General features: G+C 46.1%; 1 protein-coding gene across 1 annotated transcript in view; it reads left to right on the top strand.

Annotated features, from left to right (window-relative positions):
• The window catches only part of PAK1 (p21 (RAC1) activated kinase 1), a 77045-nt gene extending 56367 nt beyond the window's left edge, over window positions 1-20678 (top strand). The window contains exons 8-15 of the mRNA XM_032220246.1: window positions 2117-2180; window positions 5701-5749; window positions 7255-7367; window positions 14603-14720; window positions 16316-16415; window positions 16921-17117; window positions 19197-19334; window positions 20578-20678. Of these exons, the coding sequence (XP_032076137.1) occupies window positions 2117-2180; window positions 5701-5749; window positions 7255-7367; window positions 14603-14720; window positions 16316-16415; window positions 16921-17117; window positions 19197-19334; window positions 20578-20664 (866 nt within the window). The 3' untranslated portion in view covers window positions 20665-20678. The remainder of the gene's footprint in view (window positions 1-2116; window positions 2181-5700; window positions 5750-7254; window positions 7368-14602; window positions 14721-16315; window positions 16416-16920; window positions 17118-19196; window positions 19335-20577) is intronic.
• The last annotated feature ends 111 nt before the right edge of the window (window positions 20679-20789 follow it).

Here is a 20789-nt window from a genome sequence, read left to right as displayed (position 1 = left end):
GATAGATAGATAGATAGATAGATAGATAGATAGATAGATAGATAGATAGATAGATGATAGAGAGATAGAGATAGATGATAGACAGACAGGCAGACAGACAGATAGTGTGCTTCCCTGAAAATAAGACAGGCTCTTATTTTATTTTGACCCCCTGAAATAAGCGCTTGCCCTTATTTTTGGGGAGGTCTTATTATTTTTGAGGTGCAGGAGGCGGAGAGCGTGGTCACTTCATGGATGCTGCTGTGTTGCAATATTTTCGGGGGGGGGCTTATTTTTGGGGGGAGGGTTTATTTCAGTGCATGCACTCAAAAGCCCGATTGGGCTTATTATCCGGGAAGGTCTTATTTTCGGGGAAACAGGGTAGATGAAACAAAGCTGGGTGGGATACTCATATTTTGAGAGGCAACACTTTGAATAGGGATTTTTTAAATAGGAGATTTGTCTGCAAATTCCCCATCCATATTTATGGAATGTTATTCTACTACCCCTTGCTTAAAATGAAGGAAATTGATCCATCAATAAATAAAAATGTAAATGCTCGTTTGTCCAAAATCTTAAATCTCCGAAAAGTGCTTCACCGATTGCTTTGAAATTTTGACACAAAGTTGCATTCGAATGCGCGCGTGTTTTTATATACCTGTATTATATAGATGTCACACCTGTGACAGGTAAAAAACATGCTTTTTTGAAAACCAGCGCCATCTGCTGGGCGTAAAAGCAACACACGCTATACTAAATATTTCACGATTCCATTTCAGTATTTCCGATTGCATTGTTATATCGAATTTTCATAGATTTTTATTTATTTTCATTTGGATTTAATTATTTCGCGTGACATTGGGTTGGAATTGAGCTGTGTCATTTACCATCGTATCGTATCGTATTTTATTATTTGTATGCCGCCCTTCTCCGGGAGGACTCAGGGCGGCGAACAATTCAAGGGGGAAAAAAGGGGGAACATAAAAGACAAAATACAAATAATAAAAATAAGCAACAGTCGCACAACCATACATGTCGAGAGGGGAGGGAACTCATCACCCCCAGGCCTGCCAGCAAAGCCAGGTTTTGACGGCTTTTCGGAAGGCCTGGAGAGAGGTGAGGGTCCGAATCCCTGCGGGGAGTTCATTCCAGAGGGCCGGAGCTGCCACAGAGAAGGCCCTCCCCCGGATAATAGCCAGATGGCATTGGCTGGTAGATGGCACCCGGAGGAGGCCAACTCTGTGAGATCTAATGGGTCTGTGGGAGGTAATTGGCAGCAGGCGGTCTCTCAAGTACCCAGATCCAATACCATGAAGGGCTTTATAAGTTACGACTAGCACCTTGAAGCGTATCCGGAGACTGATAGGTAACCAGTGCAGCTCGCGGAGGATAGGTGTAACGTGGGTGTACCGAGGTGCACCCACAATCGCTCGCGCGGCTGCGTTCTGGACGAGTTGAAGTCTCCAAATACTCTTCAAGGGCTGCAGTAGTCCAGTCTTGAAGTCATTTCGTGAGTATAGTATATTCGGCCTCTCTCCAGCTTCATTCAGCGAGTAGCAGGGCCCCCCAGGTGGGCAAGATCCTCACGAACCTTGCCGCTGCTGGCAACGACATGACCCCCCGCCCGGAGGGAACCACCCTGGGAATGTTTCTTTCTTCACATGCTGTTGGTAAATGTGGCCGGCCCAACATCTTTCCAGCAATTGAAAATTGTTTCTCACATGGACAATTATATGTTGCGTGTTCTAGACTCAGCAAACCAATCTCTATAGCTGCACAGACAATGGAACAACAAAAGATATTCTATACCCACAAGCATTGTGAAATTAAACATATTAGAAACCTGCGCTTTCTCTTTTCTTTCTTTTCCATTTAACCAGACTGGGCCACATCAAATACTTTACCAGCGAGTTCCTGCATTGATCAAGTTGCACTATAAAGAAAAATATCAACATTGGAAAACTTTTTACGGAAGTTGTTTTTTAAGTCCCACGATTTGAACTTTCAGTTCTTTTCCTTCGTAGGTTTTTTATCCCGGGAAACTAACTGTATTTCCAAGGAATTGATGTCTGCAAGTATCCAAAAGCTTAAACTGCAGAATTAAAATTTGATTACATTTTTTTTTTTGCTTTAAAAGGAGGTATCGTAAGCATTGGGGATCCCAAGAAGAAATATACCAGTTTTGAGAAGATTGGACAAGGGTAAGTCTTTAATTGTGAGCGACTGCTTCTTCGGTACGGGTGGTCCTCGACTTACGTCGGTTCATTTAGCGACCGTTTGAAGCTGCAACGGCACCGAAAAAAGCAAATTACGACTGTCAAATTTGCAACACTTGCAGCTTCGCCGTGGTCACGTGATCAAAATTCAGATATTAGGTAACTGGTTCATAGTTATGACGGTCGCAGTGTCCCGGGGTTACGTGATTCGCCCTTTGTGACCTTCGGACCAGCAAAATCAATGGGGGAAGCCAGATTCCCTTAACAACCTGTGACTAACTTAACGACTGCAGTGATTCACTTAACCACTGTGGCAAGAAAGGTTGTAAAATGGGAAAAAACCTTGCTTATTGTCTCGTTTAGCAACATAAATCTGAGGCTCATTTGCAGTTGTAAGTTGAGGACTACCTTGTATTTAAGGGTTGAAATGGAAAAAAATGATCATAAATAACTTTTTTCACTGCTGTTGTAACTTGGAATGAATGGCTATATGGCAAGGACTACCTATCATCATCATCATCATCATCATCATCATCATCATCTTTTAACAACCCCATAATCCCCTGCGGGGTGGAGCCTGGGCAACTGAATGGAGCTAGCGGAGTGTTTTAATGGCCGGAAGCCCTTCCTGTCGCCAATGCGGAGTTTTGTTCAGCATTATAATATTCTCAGCATGCCCAGAGAGAGAAATATCTGCCTCTATCTGTTCTGACCGAGGCTTCCCGAGAGCCTGAAGCCAACTCCTTGTCCCGACAAAAAACCCCTTTGATTAATTTGCTGTGAATTCTCCTCATTCACATCCAGCAAAATCTTTCAAGGGAGGATTTACAGTCACAGACCTTATCTGGCTTGGAGAGCGGCCAGGCTAAGATCTGCAGAACTTGGCAAGGAGTCTCGGAGAGTCACGAACCAATGAAGGGAACTAGTGGTCTCCTGCAAACTCCACTCCCCTTTCGCTCCTCTTTTATTTCCTCTGGAAGGGGCCATTCATCGTCCACCCTGTGGCCTTACTCCCAAGTCAATCCCTTTTCCTTAGCTGTTCCCTTCGTCTGGCAACTCTGTACATGCGCACACTGGGAACAGGCTCCAGCTGTTCTTCTGCCTCACTGATGTCTGACTCCGAAGGCAGCTGATAACTGGCATACGGCCCTGGCCCCTTCTCTGCCTCCGACGCAGAGCCCTCATCAGAGCCTTCTCCAGACTCCAGGACTGGCCCATCTTCCTCCCCAACCTCCTCACTGTCCGAATCTCCCACCAGCTTTGCTGGCCGCTGGTGGGTCACAACGCTACCTAGGATTGAACTCCCAGCCTCTTGATTGTGAGGCGAGAGCTGTACCACTAGGCCACCGCACCACTCCTTGTCAAGGACTACCCGTAGTTTTTCCAAATGTGGACATTTTAAATCAGGAACCTCCCACCCTTGTTTTTCCAGTGGAAATTTGCTGCCTCGGACTTGAGTCGAAACCATGGAAGTTTTCCTTACACATGTTTGTGTTTTTTCCAAGCGTCTCTTTCTGTGCGATGGGTGTAGCAGACGGATCTTCGGAATGTGCACATAAAGAGTGCCCTGTATCGGTTGTGAGGGTTTTCCGCTGGCCACGCACCGATTTCCACGGGCAAATAAGCAGCCAGGTCACCCGAGACAAAGGCCTCCAAGCAGTCGGGAATCGGGTTTTGTCACGCAGTTTTATTGTTGTCACACGGCCGCACAATTCCCACAAACTCTCCAGGTCCCCCACAAATGAACCTATGGGGGGGTTTGGTGAGAAAGGAAAAGTAAAGGGGGGAAGAATTGAAACGGGGTTGAGGGAGTAGCAGTTCTCGGTTGCAGCAAGCTTATTTCAATTCCCTAGGAGCCCTCCTGGAAACCTCTGAATAGGTTATTTTGCCTGTTATTACTTTGTAAATCACTCGAGGCCGAGGACACGCCTGATATTCCTCCCTCCTCCTATTTCCTATTTCCTCCCCCCCCCCAACAACAAGCCTGCGAGGTGGGTTGGGCTGAAAGAGGGAGGGACTGGCCCAAAGTCACCCAGCTGGTTTTTCAGGAGGAAATTAGGTCTAGAATTCACCGTCTCCTGGTGATTGGCTCAAAGTCACCTAACTTACTTTCATGCCTAAGACGGCTCTAGAACTCACAGTCTCCTGGTGATTGGCCCAAAGTCACCCAACTGGCTTTCATATCTAAGACGGGATTAGAATTTACCGTTTCCTGGTGATTGGCCCAAAGTCATCCAACTCACTTTCATGCCTAAGTCGGCACTAGAACTCACAGACTCCTGGTGATTGGCCCAAAGTCACCCATCTGACTTTCATATCTAAGACGGGACTAGAATTCACCGTCTCCTGGTGATTGGCCCAAAGTCATCCAACTCACTTTCATGCCTAAGTCGGCACTAGAACTCACAGACTCCTGGTGATTGGCCCAAAGTCACCCATCTGACTTTCATATCTAAGACGGGACTAGAATTCACCGTCTCCTGGTGATTGGCCCAAAGTCATCCAACTCACTTTCATGCCTAAGTCGGCACTAGAACTCACAGTCTCCTGGTGATTGGCCCAAAGTCACCCATCTGACTTTCATATCTAAGACGGGACTAGAATTCACCGTCTCCTGGTGATTGGCCCAAAGTCATCCAACTCACTTTCATGCCTAAGTCGGCACTAGAACTCACAGACTCCTGGTGATTGGCCCAAAGTCACCCATCTGACTTTCATATCTAAGACGGGACTAGAATTCACCGTCTCCTGGTGATTGGCCCAAAGTCATCCAACTCACTTTCATGCCTAAGTCGGCACTAGAACTCACAGACTCCTGGTGATTGGCCCAAAGTCACCCAACTGGCTTTCATGCCTAAGGCAGGACTAGAATTCACCATCTCCTGGTGATTGGCCCAACGTCAACCAACTGGCTTTCATGCCCAAGGCAGGACTAGAATTCACCATCTCCTGGTGATTGGCCCAAAGTCACCCATCTGACTTTCATATCTAAGACGGGACTAGAATTCACCGTCTCCTGGTGATTGGCCCAAAGTCATCCAACTTACTTTCATGCCTAAGTCGGCACTAGAACTCACAGACTCCTGGTGATTGGCCCAAAGTCAACCAACTGGCTTTCATGCCTAAGGCAGGACTAGAATTCACCGTCTCCCGGTTGATTGGCCCAAAGTCATTCAACTCACTTTCATGCCTACGGCGGGACTAGAACTCACGATCTCCTGGTGATTGGCCATCAGCGGATAAGGTGAGCCTTGAACTAAAATAAGATGAAAAATGGATCATCCGTGGATTAGCCACACATAAGCCGATTGTGAAAATAAAAACATATGAAAATTGTGGAAGCTGGCATCCACGGGTGGCGCATTTTACATATTATTTTAATTAAAAATGGAGAGTCGACTTATCCTGAAAAGGGGGGGGGGGGAGATTATCAATGCTTATCAAATGCTTATAGGGCAATTGAAGCTCTTTCAAATAGATTTGTCTCTTTTGTGTTGTGTTTCAGGGCTTCCGGTACAGTTTACACAGCGATGGATGTCGCAACGGCACAAGAGGTAAAGGCTCTGGCAGGTGTGAGGTGGGGTGGGGGCAGAGGGGATTGGAGGGGGACTGGAGGCCAAAGCATATGAAGAACAGTTGCAGGAACTGGGTATGTCTAGTTTAATAGAAAGAAGGACTAGGGGAGACATGATAGCATCTTCCAATATCTCAGGGGTTGCCCCAAAGAAGAGGGAGTCAAACTACATTCTCCAAGGCACCTGAAGGTAGGACAAGAAGCAATGGGTGGAAACTAATCAAGGAGAGAAGCAACTTAGAACAGAGGAGAAATTTCCTGACAGTGAGAACAATTAATCAGTGGAACAGAAGTTGCCTCCAGAAGTTGTGAATGGCCCAACACTGGAAGTCTTTAAGAAGATGTTGGATAGCCATTTGTCTGAAACGGTATAGGGTTTCCTGCCTAGGCAGGGGGTTGGACTAGAAGACCTCCAAGGTCCCTTCCAACTCTGCTATTGTATTGTATTGTATTGTATTGTATTGTATTGTATTGTATTGTAAGGACTAGGGGAGACATGATAGCAGTCTTCCAATATCTCAGGCGTTGCCCCAAAGAAGAGGGAGTCAAGCTATTCTCCAAGGAACCTGAAGGTAGAACAAGAAGCAATGGGTAGAAACTAATCAAGGAGAGAAGCAACCTAGAACTGAGGAGGAATTTCCTGACAGTGAGAACAATTAAGCAATGGAACTACTTGCCACCAGAAGTTGCTCCATCACGGGAGTTTTTCAATAAGAAACTGGACAACTGTTTTTTCTGGAATGGTATTGGGTTTCCTGCCTGAGCAGGAGGGGGGGGGCGTTGGACTAGAAGACCTCTAAGGTCATGGATGTCATACTTCCAATCCATGCATTCACTTAACGACAGCAATGGGGAGAACAGGGATTATGGTCATTTAATAAGGTTATTGTGTGGACATCTTGCTTAACAACTCATGCGGTTGTTTAGCGAAAGCCATGGGGAGAGCAGAGATGATGGCCATTAAGTGAGGTAATCCCATGGACGTCACACTTAACCCATGCAGCCATTTAATGACAGCAATGGGGAGAGCAGAGATTATGGCCATTAAGTGAGGAGATCCGATGAAAGTCATACTTAACCCATGTAGTCATTTAATGAAGCAATGGAGAGAGCAGAGATTATGGCCATTAAGTGAGGAGATCCGATGAAAGTCATACTTAACCCATGTAGTCATTTAATGAAGCAATGGAGAGAGCAGCGATTATGGCCATTAAGTGAGGAGATCCGATGAAAGTCACACTTAACCCATGCAACCATTTAATAACAGCAATGAGGAGAGCAGAGATTATGGCCATTAAGTGAGGTGATCCCATGGACGCTTTGCCTAACGACCGCCACAACGTACCACCCTAATGAGCAGGCTCCGTTACGGTCATAAATCAAGGACTGCTTGTTTTTCTAATATCTTCTCCCGCCAGTAGAAGTGTGACTCGTTCAACCAGACTTATGGATTCCATTTCCCCCCCCCCCTCTTCCAAAATTCAGGTTGCCATCAAACAGATGAATCTGCAGCAGCAGCCGAAGAAGGAGCTGATCATCAACGAGATTCTCGTCATGAGGGAAAACAAGAACCCCAACATTGTCAACTACCTGGACAGGTAGCTGTAATTCAGATTACGGGGCGGGGGCGCCTCGCTTTACGCAGTCCGTTTTGACTGACGTCCGTGTGGTCTCTTGACTGGGAGGGTGAGGTGAAAAGACCGGAATGTTTGCCCCGCGTTTTCCCTTAAAAACCATCCTATAAAACGGGATCTGAGGTGACGGGGATGATGTGAGAGACGTCAGCATGGATGGGGCTGGGCTTCGTCCCGAAGTTGCCACACCGATGGCCTTGATAGGATTTCAGTGGATGGGTTTATAATTTGATAGAAAGAATTTGTATGAAGAAAGGAGGAGAATATTGGTCGCTCAGGGTTGAAACGAGGGGTCCTTGGTGCCCTCTGAGCTGGGTGGTTTTCTTGCAGACATTTCATGACCCAACTAGGGAACGTCATCAGTGCTAGAAGGGAGCGGGGTTTGTTCTTTTTATATACTTGCCCTGTCAGTGTTAGTGGGAGCCGTCTTCGTCAGAGAACACCAAGGACTACTTTTCTTCCTCCTCCTCCTCCTCCTCCTCCTCCTCCTCCTCCTCCTCCTCCTCCTCCTCCTCCTCCTCCTCCTCCTCCTCCTCCTCCTCCTCCTCTCTTCAATCCCCACTCCCTACTAGCACTGATTTTGTTATCTAGTTTAGTAATGAAATGTCAGCAAGAAAAACAAAACACGTTCAGAGAGCACCAAGGACTCCTCAGACCGAATTGCACAGAGGCCTTTTGATAACCAGGAAGGGGTGTCAAATCTTGACTGATTGATTGACAGATGCCGTCTGAAGGCCACCTAACTCCAAAATCACCAAAGACCTCCACCCGCAAGGCTCCGCCAACCTTCTGCCACCAGATCTGTGAGAACAGAGCCAATTTGGCCTAGTGGTTAAGCAATCAGGCTAGAAACCAGAAGACAGTGAGTTCGAGTCCCGCCTTAGCCAGGAAAGCCAGCTGGGTGACTCTTGAGCCTGATCACCAGGACCCTATGAATTCTAGTCCCACTTTAAGCATGAAAGCTGATTGGGTGACTGTAAGCCAATCACCTGAAGCCTGTAAATTCTAGTCCTACCTTAAGCCTGGAAGCCGGCTGGGTGACTTTGCGCCAATCACCAGGAGACTGTGAGTTCTAGTCCTGCCTTAAGTGTAAGCCAGCTGCGTGACTTTGCGCCAATCACCAGGAGACTGTGAATTCTAGTCCTGCCTTAAGTGTAAGCCAGCTGGGTGACTTTGTACCAATCACCAGGAGACTGTGAGTTCTAGTACTGCCTTAGGCATGAAAGCTAGCTGGGTGACTTTGGGCCAATCACCAGGATATTGGGAGTTCTAGTCCCGCCTTAGGCATGAAAGCCAGCTGGGTGACTTTGGGCCAATCACCAGGATATTGGGAGTTCTAGTGCCGCCTTAGGCATTAAAGCCAGCTGGGTGACTTTGGGCCAATCACCAGGATATTGGGAGTTCTAGTCCCGCCTTAGGCATTAAAGCCAGCTGGGTGACTTTGGGCCAATCACCAGGAGACTGTGAGTTCTAGTCCTGCCTTAAGCCTGAAAACCAGCAGTGTGATGAATACATAAGCGTAAATCCATGTGCATTGATGCTTCTGTAAATCCCACCTTTCCAGGACATAATTCAATCTTTTATCTCTTATTATACCTTCTGTTGAACGCATTTTCTCTGGTAGCTCTCCTTCGAGATCCATTTTGTGCCTTCGTTGAAAAAGAAAACCGTCTTAAAAATATATAAAAAAAAGATGCTGGCCAGCTTTTAATTTATGTAATTCCGTATTATCTTGGCCCTCCTATGGACTTCCATGCTGTGCCAAATGTGTTGGTTTTTCCCCCTCTTCCATTGTGGAAGGGATGGCAAAAAAAAGATGCTTTCAGATGATCGGGATTAAAATATTCTCCCGTTGGTTTTTCATTCTCTCTGTTTGCTTCTTCCTCTCTTTGTTTTTATGTGGATTTATTTGTGGAGTTCAATCTTCTTTTTTAAAATCCTTTTTAAAAAACAGATCCTCACAAGTGGCTTGGGGTACAGTATCTGTTGCCATGGCAGCCAAAACATCGCCCAGACAGCTATAATTCTTAATTATGAAATACACGGGGAGCCATTTTAATCATTCATTTAATGGTTTTTAAATCTATCGAGCTATCAAGGACCAAAACACATTTCTCTGATCAACTCTAAAATAATTCTGTATGGAGAAATATCTGCATTCAGCTGTGTAGCAACTGGCTTATGTTTATCAATTACGAAATCAAATTGAGTCCAACATTTCTGTTGCTAAGCGAGGCAGTCATTAAGTGAGTTTTGCCCCAGTGGGTAACCTTTCTTGCCACCGTTGTTAAGCGAATCAGTGCAGTTCGGTTAGCAACATGTAGTAGCCCAAACCGGCTTTTTCAGAGATTGAGTAGCAATTGCAAAGTGTGTGAGATTTGACAGGGATTTTATCAGGGTGTTTCGAGCTTACAAGTAATCCTCGACTTACGACCACAATTGAGCCAAAAGTTATGCTGCTAAACGAGACGTTTATTGAGATTTGCCCTTTTTGCAAGCTTTTCTGGCCACAGTTGCTAAATGCAGTCGTTAAGTGAGTTACACGGTTATTAAATGGAATCTGGCTTCCTCACTGGCTTTGCTTGTCAGGAGGCTGTTTAATAGGGAGGTCACATGACCCTGGGGACTCAACCGTCATAAATATGAGTCAGTGGCCAAACATTCAAATTTTGATCACCTGACCGTGGGGATGCCACAACGGTCGTAAGTGTGAAAAATGGCTGTAAGTCTCTTTTTTTCAGTGCGGGTGTAACTTTGAATGGTCACTAAATGAATTGTTGTAAGTCAACAACAATTCAGTGTTGTTGACTTACGACAATAACTGTTGTAAGCGGTGGCTCAGTGGCTACGACTCTCAGCTTGTCGATCAGAAGGTTGGCAGTTCAGCGGTTCGAATCCCCAGCGCCGCGTAACGGAGGGAGCTCCCGTGACTCGTCCCAGCTTCTGCCAACCTAGCAGTTCGAAAGCAGGTAAAAAATGCAAGTAGAAAAACAGGAACCACCTTTGGTGGGAAGGGAACAGCGTTCTGTGCGCCTTCGGCGTTGAGTCATGCCAGCAACATGACCACGGAGACGTCTTCGGACAGCGCTGGCTCTTCGGCTTTGAAACGGAGATGAGCACCGCCCCCTAGAGTCGGGAACGACTGGCACATATGTGGAAGGGGAACTTTTTTCCCCTGTAAATAATAGCAATAGCAGTTAGACTTATATACCGCTTCATGGGGCTTTCAGCCCTCTCTAAGCGGTTTACAGAGTCAGCATATTGCCCCCAACAACAATCCGGGTCCTCATTTCACCCACCTCGGAAGGATGGAAGGCTGAGTCAACCTTGAGCCGGTGAGATTTGAACAGCCGAACTGCTGCTAACAGTCAGCTGAAGTGGCTGCAGTACTGCACTCTACCCACTGCGCCACCTCAGCTAAAAAATAATAAATACATTTAAACACACAACAAAAACTCCAAGGGCAAACTCAATAGGCTTTTTCTGGTCTTTTTCTGCCGCTCCGTTTTCTATGTTTCTACCTGTGGAATTTATGGCGAGAATTTAAGGAAGAGGGGCACTTTTGAAATAAGAACGCCGCGGCCTCTAAATTTCCCTTGATGGGAAATGAGGTAGGTGAGATGAGAAATGAGGAGAGTGTGACCTCCAAGCATTTTATGAGAAGACATGGGTGGGCGACCTCTGGAGGCGAGATAAAACCTGTGAATTGCATGCTCAGAAGTGAGCGATGTGAGACCTCTGGCAATTTACGATGAGGGACGAGAACCAGGTCTCAGTAATAATCCCTCTTCAAACTTCTCTACCCGGTTGTGGAAGGAGAATCCTATGGATTGTCAAGTCTTAACGAAGAGAAGGACATCCAATAGGGGTCTTCCAATAGGGGTCGAGCTATTCTCCAGAGCCCCAGAGTTTAGGGCAAGAAGCAATGGATGGAAACTAATCAAGGAGAGAAGCAAGCAAAAAGTGAGGAGAAATTTCCCGACAGTGAGGAGAATTATGCAGTGGAAAAGGTTACCTCAGGTGCTGCACCATCGCTGGAGGTTTTGAAGAAGAGATTGAACAGCCATTTCTCCTTCCTTCCCTCCCTCCCTCCCTCCCTCCTTCCTTCTCTCCTTCCTTCCTTCTTTCTCACCTTCCTTCCTTCTTCCTTCCTTCTCCTTCCTTTCTTCCAATATTTGAGGGGCTTCCCCAAAGAAGAGGGAGTTGACCTGTTCTCCAAAGCACCTGAAGGCAGGACAAGAAGCATGGAAACTAATCAAGGAGAGATCCTTCTTTCCCTCCTTCCTTCCTTCCCTCATTCCTTCCTTCCTTCTCTCCTTCCTTCCCTCCTTCCTTTCTTCTCTTTCCTTCCTTCTCTGCTTCTTTCCTTCTCTCCTTCCTTCCCTCCTTCCTTTCTTCTCTTTCCTTCCTTCTCTCTTTCCTTCCTTCTTTCTCACCTTCCTTCCTTCTCCTTCCTTTTTTCCAATATCTCAGGGGCTGCCCCAAAGAAGAGGGAGTCAAGCTATTCTCCAAAGCACCTGAGGGTAGAACAAGAAGCAATGGGTGGAAACTCATCAAGGAGAGATCCTTCCTTCTCTCATTCCTTCCCTCCTTCCCTCTTTCTCTCATTCCTTCCTTCCCTCCTTCCTTCTCTAATTCCTTCCTTCCTTCTCTCATTCCTTCCCTCCTTCCTTTCTTCTCTTTCCTTCCTTCTCTCTTTCCTTCTCTGCTTCCTTCCTTCTTCCTTCCTTCTCTTCTTCCTTCCCTCCCTCCCTCCTTTCTTCCCGCTCTCCTTCCTTCCTTCTTTCTCACCTTCCTTCCTTCTCCTTCCTTTCTTCCAATATCTCAGGGGTTGTCACAAAGAAGAGGGAGTCAACCTATTCTCCAAAGCACCTGAGGGCAGGACAAGAAGCAATGGGTGGAAACTAATCAAGGAGAGAAGCAACTTAGAGCTGAGGAGGAATTTCTTGATTGCTATAACAATTAACCAGCTTGCCTCCAGAAGTTGTGGGTGCTTCATCATTGGAGGATTTCAAGTAGGCAACCCATTTGTTTCGAAATGGTAGAAGGTCTCCTGTTTGAGCAGAGGATTGGACTAGAAGACCTCTAAGGTCCCTTCTGACCCTGATATTCTATAATTAAGGAGGAATTTCCTGAGAAGAACAATCAATCAATCAATCGGTGGCACTGCTTGCCTCCAGATTTTTCTGCAAAAGTGGGGCCATTGAGACCTTGTTCTTCAAGGTGCTTACAAAAGCTACCCAGGACTGTTCTGGTTCTCTGTGAGTTTGGGTTGTTTTATGGCCTACGTTTCATGACCCAGCTAAGTAACATCATTGGTGCACTGTTGAGTGTTGGGTCATGAAATATCGGCCAGCTCAGAGAGCAATAGCAATAGCAATAGCAGTTAGATTTATATACCGCTTCATAGGGCTTTCAGCCCTCTCTAAGCGGTTTACAGAGTCAGCATATTGCCCCCAACAACAATCCGGGTCCTCATTTTACCCACCTCGGAAGGATGGAAGGCTGAGTCAACCCTGAGCCGGTGAGATTTGAACAGCCCAACTGCAGAACTGCAGTCAGCTGAAGTAGCCTGCAGTGCTGCATTTAAATACTGCGCCACCTCGGCTCTTTCAACTGTGGCACCGAGGGCCCCACAGTTGAACCCTGAGCTACAATTATTCTCTGCTAGGGAGTCCTTCTCCCCCAAGATTGTTCTGACTGAGGCTTCCCGAGAGCATGAAGCCAACTCCTGGTCCCGACAAAAACCCCTTTTATTAATTGACTGATGTGCTACCCAGATATTTTCCTTGCCTTGCCTCCTGTGCTGCTGTTAGTTCTTAGTAATGGGTGTACAGTTAGTCCTTGACTAATGACCACAATTGAGCCCAACATTTCTGTTGTTAAGTGAGACATGTTCCGGCCTAGGCTTCTCATACTCCTTGTCCCAACAAAAACTTTTATTAATTGACTGTGGATTCTGCTCCTTCACATCCAGCAAATCCTCCTTTCAAGGGAGGATTTACAGTCACAGACCTTCTCTGGCTTGGAGAGCTGCCAGGCTGAGATCTGGAAAACTTGGCACAGAGTTTTGGAGAGTCACAAACCAATTAAGTGAACTGATTGTCTCCTGCAAACTCCACTCCCCTGTCGCTCCTCTTTTATTCCCTCTGGGAGGGGCCATTCACCGTCCATCTGTGGCCTTACTCCCAAGTCGACCCCTGTTCTTTAGCTGTTCCCTTTGTCTGGCAACTCTGTGCATGCGCACACTGGGAACAGGCTCCAGCTGTTCTTCTGCCTCACTGATATCTGACTATGAAGGCAGCTGATAACTGGCATGCGACTCTGGCCCCCTCTCTGCCTCTGACACAGAGCCCTCGTCCGAGCCTTCCCCAGACTCCAGGACTGGCCCATCTTCCTCCCCAACCTCCTCACTGTCCGAATCTACCACCATCTCCTCTGGCTGTTGGTGGGCCACAACAAAGATGCTTTACAAAAGTGACACGGGAGAATTTGGCCAGCTGTAGAATAGAAAAAAAAGCAGATTTAAAATTAAGAGTTTCTCCAGTCTCTTTGGAAAAATGTCGCCTCTAACTCTCCTACCCTCTACCCTAAATTGGATTTGTTTGTTTTTTTATAGCAATAGCAATAGCAGTTAGACTTATATACCGCTTCATAGGACTTTCAGCCCTCTCTAAGCGGTTTACAGAGTCAGGATATCGCCCCCACAGTCTGGGTCCTCATTTTACCCACCTCGGAAGGATGGAAGGCTGAGTCAACCTTGAGCTGGTGAGATTAGAACCGCTGAACTGCAGATAGCAGTCAGCTGAAGTGGCCTGCAGTACTGCACCCTAACCACTGCGCCACCTCAGCTCTATAGCAGATTTTTAAATTACTTTTTCACTTCTAAAACCCCATTACAGTCATGATGTCAACATTGTTATGTCATCATACCTGTACATGCATATAATATTTGGCTTCTATATTTACGCGCTTTTGTACACAGTTCTAGATGTGTTTATATATATATTGTTTTTTGGCTTAATTAATGAATTTGTTTTGCCTTTGCAGCGGGGGTTTCTGGATTTATTTTGATGGGCCGCCTTCCCCGACGGCTCCGATTTTTCAAACCTTGCTCCGTCTGTCGTTTTGGCGCTCGGTTGTGTTTGTGTGTTTTGGCTGACCAGGGTGACGCCCGCCGTTTCTTCCGTTCTTTGCAGTTACCTGGTGGGAGACGAGCTGTGGGTTGTCATGGAGTATCTGGCCGGCGGTTCCTTGACAGACGTGGTAACGGAGACCTGCATGGATGAAGGGCAGATCGCAGCCGTGTGCCGTGAGGTGAGGATTTGTAATGATGACGGTAGATCCCCCCCGGGATGCCTTTGGCTCCGGGATTCAGAGAGATGACGTTCCCGGATTCCTCAAGGGCTCCAACAGGGGCAGAGCAATAGCAGTAGACTTATATACCGCTTCATAGGCCTTTCAGGCCTCTCTAAGCGGTTTACAGAGAGTCAGCATATTGCCCCCAACAATCTGGGTCCTCATTTTACCCACCTCGGAAGGATGGAAGGCTGAGTCAACCCTGAGCCGGTGAGATTTGAACCGCTGACCTGCTGATCTAGCAGTAGCCTGCAGTGCTGCATTTAACCACTGCGCCACCTTGGCTCAGAGCTTGGAAGGGGTCCTGGAAAAGGTATTTAGAAATTCAAGGAGGTATTGAGATGGGACTGCCCTGGAAATAGCCCAGGTTGAACTGTATAGCACATAGATCACTCCTTCCTTCCTTCTTTTCTTCCCTCCTTCCTTTCTTCCTCCATTCCTTCCTTCCCCTTTCCTTACTTCTTCCCTCCCTCCCCCTTTCCTTCTTTTCTTCTTCACTCCCTCCCCCTCCTTCCCTCCCTCCCTTCCTTTTTCTCTCTCTCTCTCCCTTCCTTCCTTCCTTCCTTCCTTCCTTCGGTCTAGCTATCCACCCACTCTCTCCTCCCTCCCTTCCCCTTTCCTTCCTTCCCTCCCTCCCTTTTTCCCTCTCTTCCCTCCTTCCTTCACTCCCTCCCTCCTTATCTAGTCATCCATACTTATCTCTCCCCCTCCCTTTCATCCTTATCTTTCCTTCTTCCCCCTTTTTCCTTCCTTCTTCTCTCCCTCGTTCCTTTCCTTCCTTCCTTCCTTCTTTCCTTCTTTCCTTCTTTCCTTCCTTCCTTCCTTCCTTCCTTCCTTCCTTCCTTCCTTCATTTCTTCTGTCTAGCCATCCACCCACTCTCCTTCCTTCTCCACACTTCTTCCCTCTCTATTCATCTTCCCTCTCCTTCCCCCTCCCTTTCATCCTTATCTTTCCTTCCTTCTTCCCTCCTTTCTTTCCCCCCTTTTCTTTCCTTCCTCCCTCTCTTGCCCTCCTTCCTTCCCTTTTCCTCCTTCCTTCTTCCCTCTCTCCCCCTCTTCCCTTACCTTTTGCTCCCTCCCTCCCTTCTTCCCTCCCTCTCCCTCGTTCTTTGCCTTCCTTCCTCCCTTCCTTCCTTCCTCCCTTCCTTCCTTCCTTTCTTCTAGCCATCCACCCACTCTCCTTCCTTCTCCACACTCCTTCCCTCTCTATTCATCTTCCCTCTCCTTCCTCCCTCCCTTTCACCCTTATCATTCCTTCCTTCCTTCCTTCTTTGCTGCCTTCCTGCCTTTCCTCCCTCCCTCCCTCCGGATCATCCTTTCGGAGATACTTTTAATTCTGTTTATTGTACAGCTTCCTTAATAGAAAGTGCTTCTCTCCCCACCCTCTTCGCTCTCTCCCTCTCTCTCCCAAGGTTATTCTCACCTACCATGTTCTCCCCGTGCCTTTCTGATCCCTGCATCATCAGGGGGTGGGTGGATGTTGGTCATTGGGAAATGCATAGATGCCCCCAGAGACCCACCTCTGTGCTTGGCGTTCTCCCCCACCCCTTTAGTGCCTTCAAGCGCTGGAGTTCCTTCACTGCAATCAGGTGATCCATCGTGACATCAAAAGTGACAACATCTTACTTGGAATGGACGGCTCTGTCAAGCTAAGTACGTGACTTGGATAATTGTTGACAATTGTGGGTCTGGGGGATCTTTTGCCTGTGGGTGAAATCCACCCACCCACCCACCCTTATGAATGAATAATGGATGACTTTGATCCCAGCATTGCGAGTGGATATTAATTTTCAGTGAGCAAAAGTTGAAAAACCATTCATTGCACGAACAGAGAGGCGGGTTATTAATTCTGCTTTGTTGGGACCTGGACTGTTTTTCCTGCTCCAATTTTTAAATTTATTTATTTAGACCAGGGGTGTCCAAACCTGGGAACTTTATGACTTGTGGACTTCAACTCCCAGAATTCCCCAGCCAGCATGGCTCCCCAGTCAGAAGCAGTGTATATTTATTTTTTTTGCGGGGGGGGGGGGAGGTCTTCTGCACATTGTCCATGGGGGCTCCAGGTTCTGGGAGTTGGGGTGCACCACTGGAGTAGACCAAGTTTAGCCTCAACCCCTTTCCATCCATTCACTTTTGTTTGTTTTTCCTTCTCCTCCAGCCGATTTTGGCTTTTGCGCCCAAATCACGCCGGAGCAGAGCAAGCGCAGCACCATGGTGGGGACGCCATATTGGATGGCCCCCGAAGTGGTCACCCGGAAAGCCTACGGCCCCAAGGTGGACATTTGGTCTCTGGGCATCATGGCCATTGAGATGATCGAGGGGGAGCCCCCGTACCTCAACGAGAACCCCCTGCGGGTAAGTTTGGGGCCTCAGGGAGGGGTGTCCTCTGACGGAGGAGGAGGAGGAGGAGGAGGAGGAGGGCTCATCGCCTGCGAATTCAGGGCAAATATAAGCCTCCCAGGAAGATGTGACTGGATCCCACCTGTCGGTCCCTGGGACCCTCCTGAGGTTTATTCTTCCAAGATTTTGGTACCAGTGCTGGAGCCCCCCCCCAACCAGGGAATTTCTCTCTCTCTCTCTTTCTCTCTCCCTCTTTCTATCTTTCTCTCTCTCTCTCTCCCTCTTTCTCTCTCTCTCTTTTTTCTCTCTCTCCCTCTTTCTCTCCTTCTTTCTCTCTCTCTCTTTTCTCTCTCTTTCTCTCCCTCTTTTTCTCTCTCTCTTTTCTCTCTCTTTTCTCTCTCTCTCTCTCCATCCCTCTCTCTTTCTCTCTCTCTTTCCTCCCTCTTTCTCTCCCTTTTTTCTCTCTCTCTTCCTCTCTATCTCTCTCTCTTTTCTCTCTCTCTCCCTCTTTCTCTCCCTCTTTCTTTTTTCTCTCTCTCGCTCCCTCCCTCTCTCTCTTTTCTCTCTCTCTCCCTTTCTCTTTTCTCTCTCTCTTTCTCTCTCCCTCTCTCCCTCTCCCTCTTTCTATCTCTCTCTTTCTCTCCCTCTTTCTCTCTTTTCTCTCTCTCTCTCTCCCTATCCCACTCTCCCTCTTTCTCTCTCTCTCTCTCTTTCTCTCTCTCGTAGTCCTCAACATAACAGTTTGTTTAGTGACTGTTTGAAGTAACAACAGGAAGGAGAGAAGGAACGAATGGGAAAGAAAAGGAGAGAAGGAAGTAATGAAAAAGGGAGGGCAGGAGGAAGGAAGAAGAGAAAGAAAGAACAGGAAAGGGAGGAAGGAGGGAAGGAAAGGAAGGAAGGAACAAGAACAGGAGGGAAGGAAGAAGTGGGAAAGGGAGGAAGGAAGGTAGGAAGGAACGGAAAAGGGAGGTAAGAAAGGAAGGGAGGAACAGGAAAGGGAGGAAGGAAGGGATGGAAGAAGAGAAGGAAGGAATGGGAAAGGGAGGGAAGGAGGAAGGGAGGAACAGGAAAAGGAAGGAGGATGGAAGAAAGGAAGGACGGAAGGAAAGGAACGAATGGGAAAGGGAGGAAGGAAGGAATGGGAAAGGGAGGGAAGGACAGAAAGAAGAAAGAAAGCAAGGGAAGGAAGGAAAGAAAGAAGAAAATGAATTGTAGATTAAACAACTCTACATGGGGCAGCCCTTGAAGAGTATTCAGCGACTTCAGCTTGTCCAGAATGCAGCCGCGCGAGCGATCGTGGGTGCGCCTCGGTTCACCCACGTAACACCTATCCTCCGCGAGCTGCACTGGCTGCCTGTTGATCTCCAGGTACGCTTCAAGGTGCTAGTTGTCACCTACAAAGCCCTTCATGGTATTGGACCTGGGTACTTGAGAGACCGCCTGCTGCCAATTGCCTCCACTAGACCAATTAGATCCCACAGACTAGGCCTCCTCCGAATTCCATCTGCCGGCCAGTGTCGACTGGCGACTACCCGGAGGAGAGCCTTCTCGGTGGCTGCTCTGACCCTCTGGAACGAACTCCCCGTGGAGATTCGAACCCTCACCACCCTCCAGGCCTTCCGCATAGCCCTTAAAACCTGGCTGTTCCGACAGGCCTGGGGCTAAAGACTAGCTGCCCCACTTCGAATGGTATGATTGTTGTGTTTTTTAATCCATGTATGGTTTTATGTTTTTTGTAACTTTGTTTGTTTTTCCTTCCTTTTGAGTTGTGAGCCGCCCTGAGTCCCTTTAGGGAAAAGGGCGGCATACAAATAAATTAAACCTTAAACCTTAACTGGCAGTTTATTACTTTAGTTAGCAATCTCTCCGTGAGCAAAGCTGGAAAGGGCAACCAGGCGATGCCAGAAGCGCTAAGGACCCTGCGTGGCAGAAAGAAGCAGCAGGAGCAGCAATTCTCCATCTCTGCTTCTGGGGCCCTTTAAAGAGGCCTCTTCCCATTTCCACCCACTGCTCCCTCCCTGTCTCCCTTAGGCAGCGAATGCTTCTCGTCCCCTGTGAGAATATTTGAGATTCCCCACTCTTTCTTTATTTCAGGCTCTGTATCTCATTGCTACCAACGGGACCCCAGAGCTGCAAAACCCGGAGAAGCTCTCCCCCATATTTAGAGACTTCCTGAACCGCTGCCTGGAAATGGACGTGGAGAAGAGAGGGTCTGCCAAGGAGCTTCTCCAGGTAACCCTTCGATCCAGAGAGCGAGAGAGCCAGGATTTCATTGATATTGAATGCTACTTCTATTTTCTATTCTGTATTCCATTCTATTTCTATTCTATTTTCTATTCTATTCTATTCTATTTTCTATTCTATTGTATTCTATATTCTATTCTATTCTATCCTATTCTATTTTCTATTCTATTCTATTGTATTCTATATTCTATTGTATTCTATATTCTATTCTATTCTATCCTATTCTATTTTCTATTCTATTCTATTCTATATTCTATTCTATATTCTATTCTATTCTATCCTATTCTATTTTCTATTCTATTCTATATTCTATTCTATATTCTATTCTATATTCTATTCTATTGTATTCTATATTCTATTCTATTGTATTCTATATTCTATTCTATTGTATTCTATATTCTATTCTATATTCTGTTCTATTCTATTTCCTATTCTATTCCTATTCTATTCTATTTTCTATTCTATTCTATTTTTTCTATTCTATTCTATTCTATATTCCATTGTATTCTATTTTCTATTCTATATTCTATTCTATTCCTATTCTATTCTATTCTATTCTATTCTATATTCTATTCTATTTTCTATTGTATTCTATTTTCTATTCTATATTCTATTCTATATTCTGTTCTATTCTATTTTCTATTCTATTCTATTTTCTATTCTATTCCTACTCTATTCTATTCTATTTTCTATTTCCTATTCTATATTCTATTCTATATTCTGTTCTATTCTATTTCCTATTCTATTCCTATTCTATTTTCTATTCTATTCTATTTTTTCTATTCTATTCTATATTCCATTGTATTCTATTTTCTATTCTATATTCTATTCCAATCCTATTCTATTCTATATTCTGTTCTATTTTGTTCTATTCTATTCCTATTCTATTCTATTCTATTTTCTATTCTATCTTCTATTCTATCTTCTATTCTATTCTATTTTCTATTCTATTCCATTCCATTTTATTCTTATTTTGGATTCTATTCTATTCATTCTGAATTCCATTCTATATTTACTCTGCTCTGCTCTGCTCTGCTCTGCTCTGCTCTGCTCTGCTCTGCTCTGCTCTACTCTACTCTATTCTACTAGGACCTATTCCTATTCAGTTTTCCAAATAGCAATGCAGCAACTTCATAAATACGACGTACTTTTCTGTTTACCGACGGTTGTAAAGACCCACAAAAGTTGCGACTGTTTTCCCAAGGCTGCCTTTTCTCTCCCTCTTTTCTAGCACCAGTTCCTGAAAATTGCCAAGCCCCTCTCCAGCCTCACCCCTCTGATCGTTGCAGCGAAAGAGGCCACCAAGAACAACCACTGAGAGGGAGAGAGAGAGAAAAAGACTACACCAGCTGTTTCCAAAATCTTTCTGCAAACAGTTTCGGTTTTATCCTTTTGGGTTTATTTTTTTCTTCCATTTTTTTAAGAGACTAATTTTTTTTTAAA

The sequence above is a fragment of the Thamnophis elegans genome, chromosome 6 (genome assembly GCF_009769535.1).
Source record: "Thamnophis elegans isolate rThaEle1 chromosome 6, rThaEle1.pri, whole genome shotgun sequence".
Classification (NCBI taxonomy): domain Eukaryota; kingdom Metazoa; phylum Chordata; class Lepidosauria; order Squamata; family Colubridae; genus Thamnophis; species Thamnophis elegans.
Note: the sequence above shows the minus strand (reverse complement) of the source record. Positions and strands in the feature narration are given on the sequence as shown.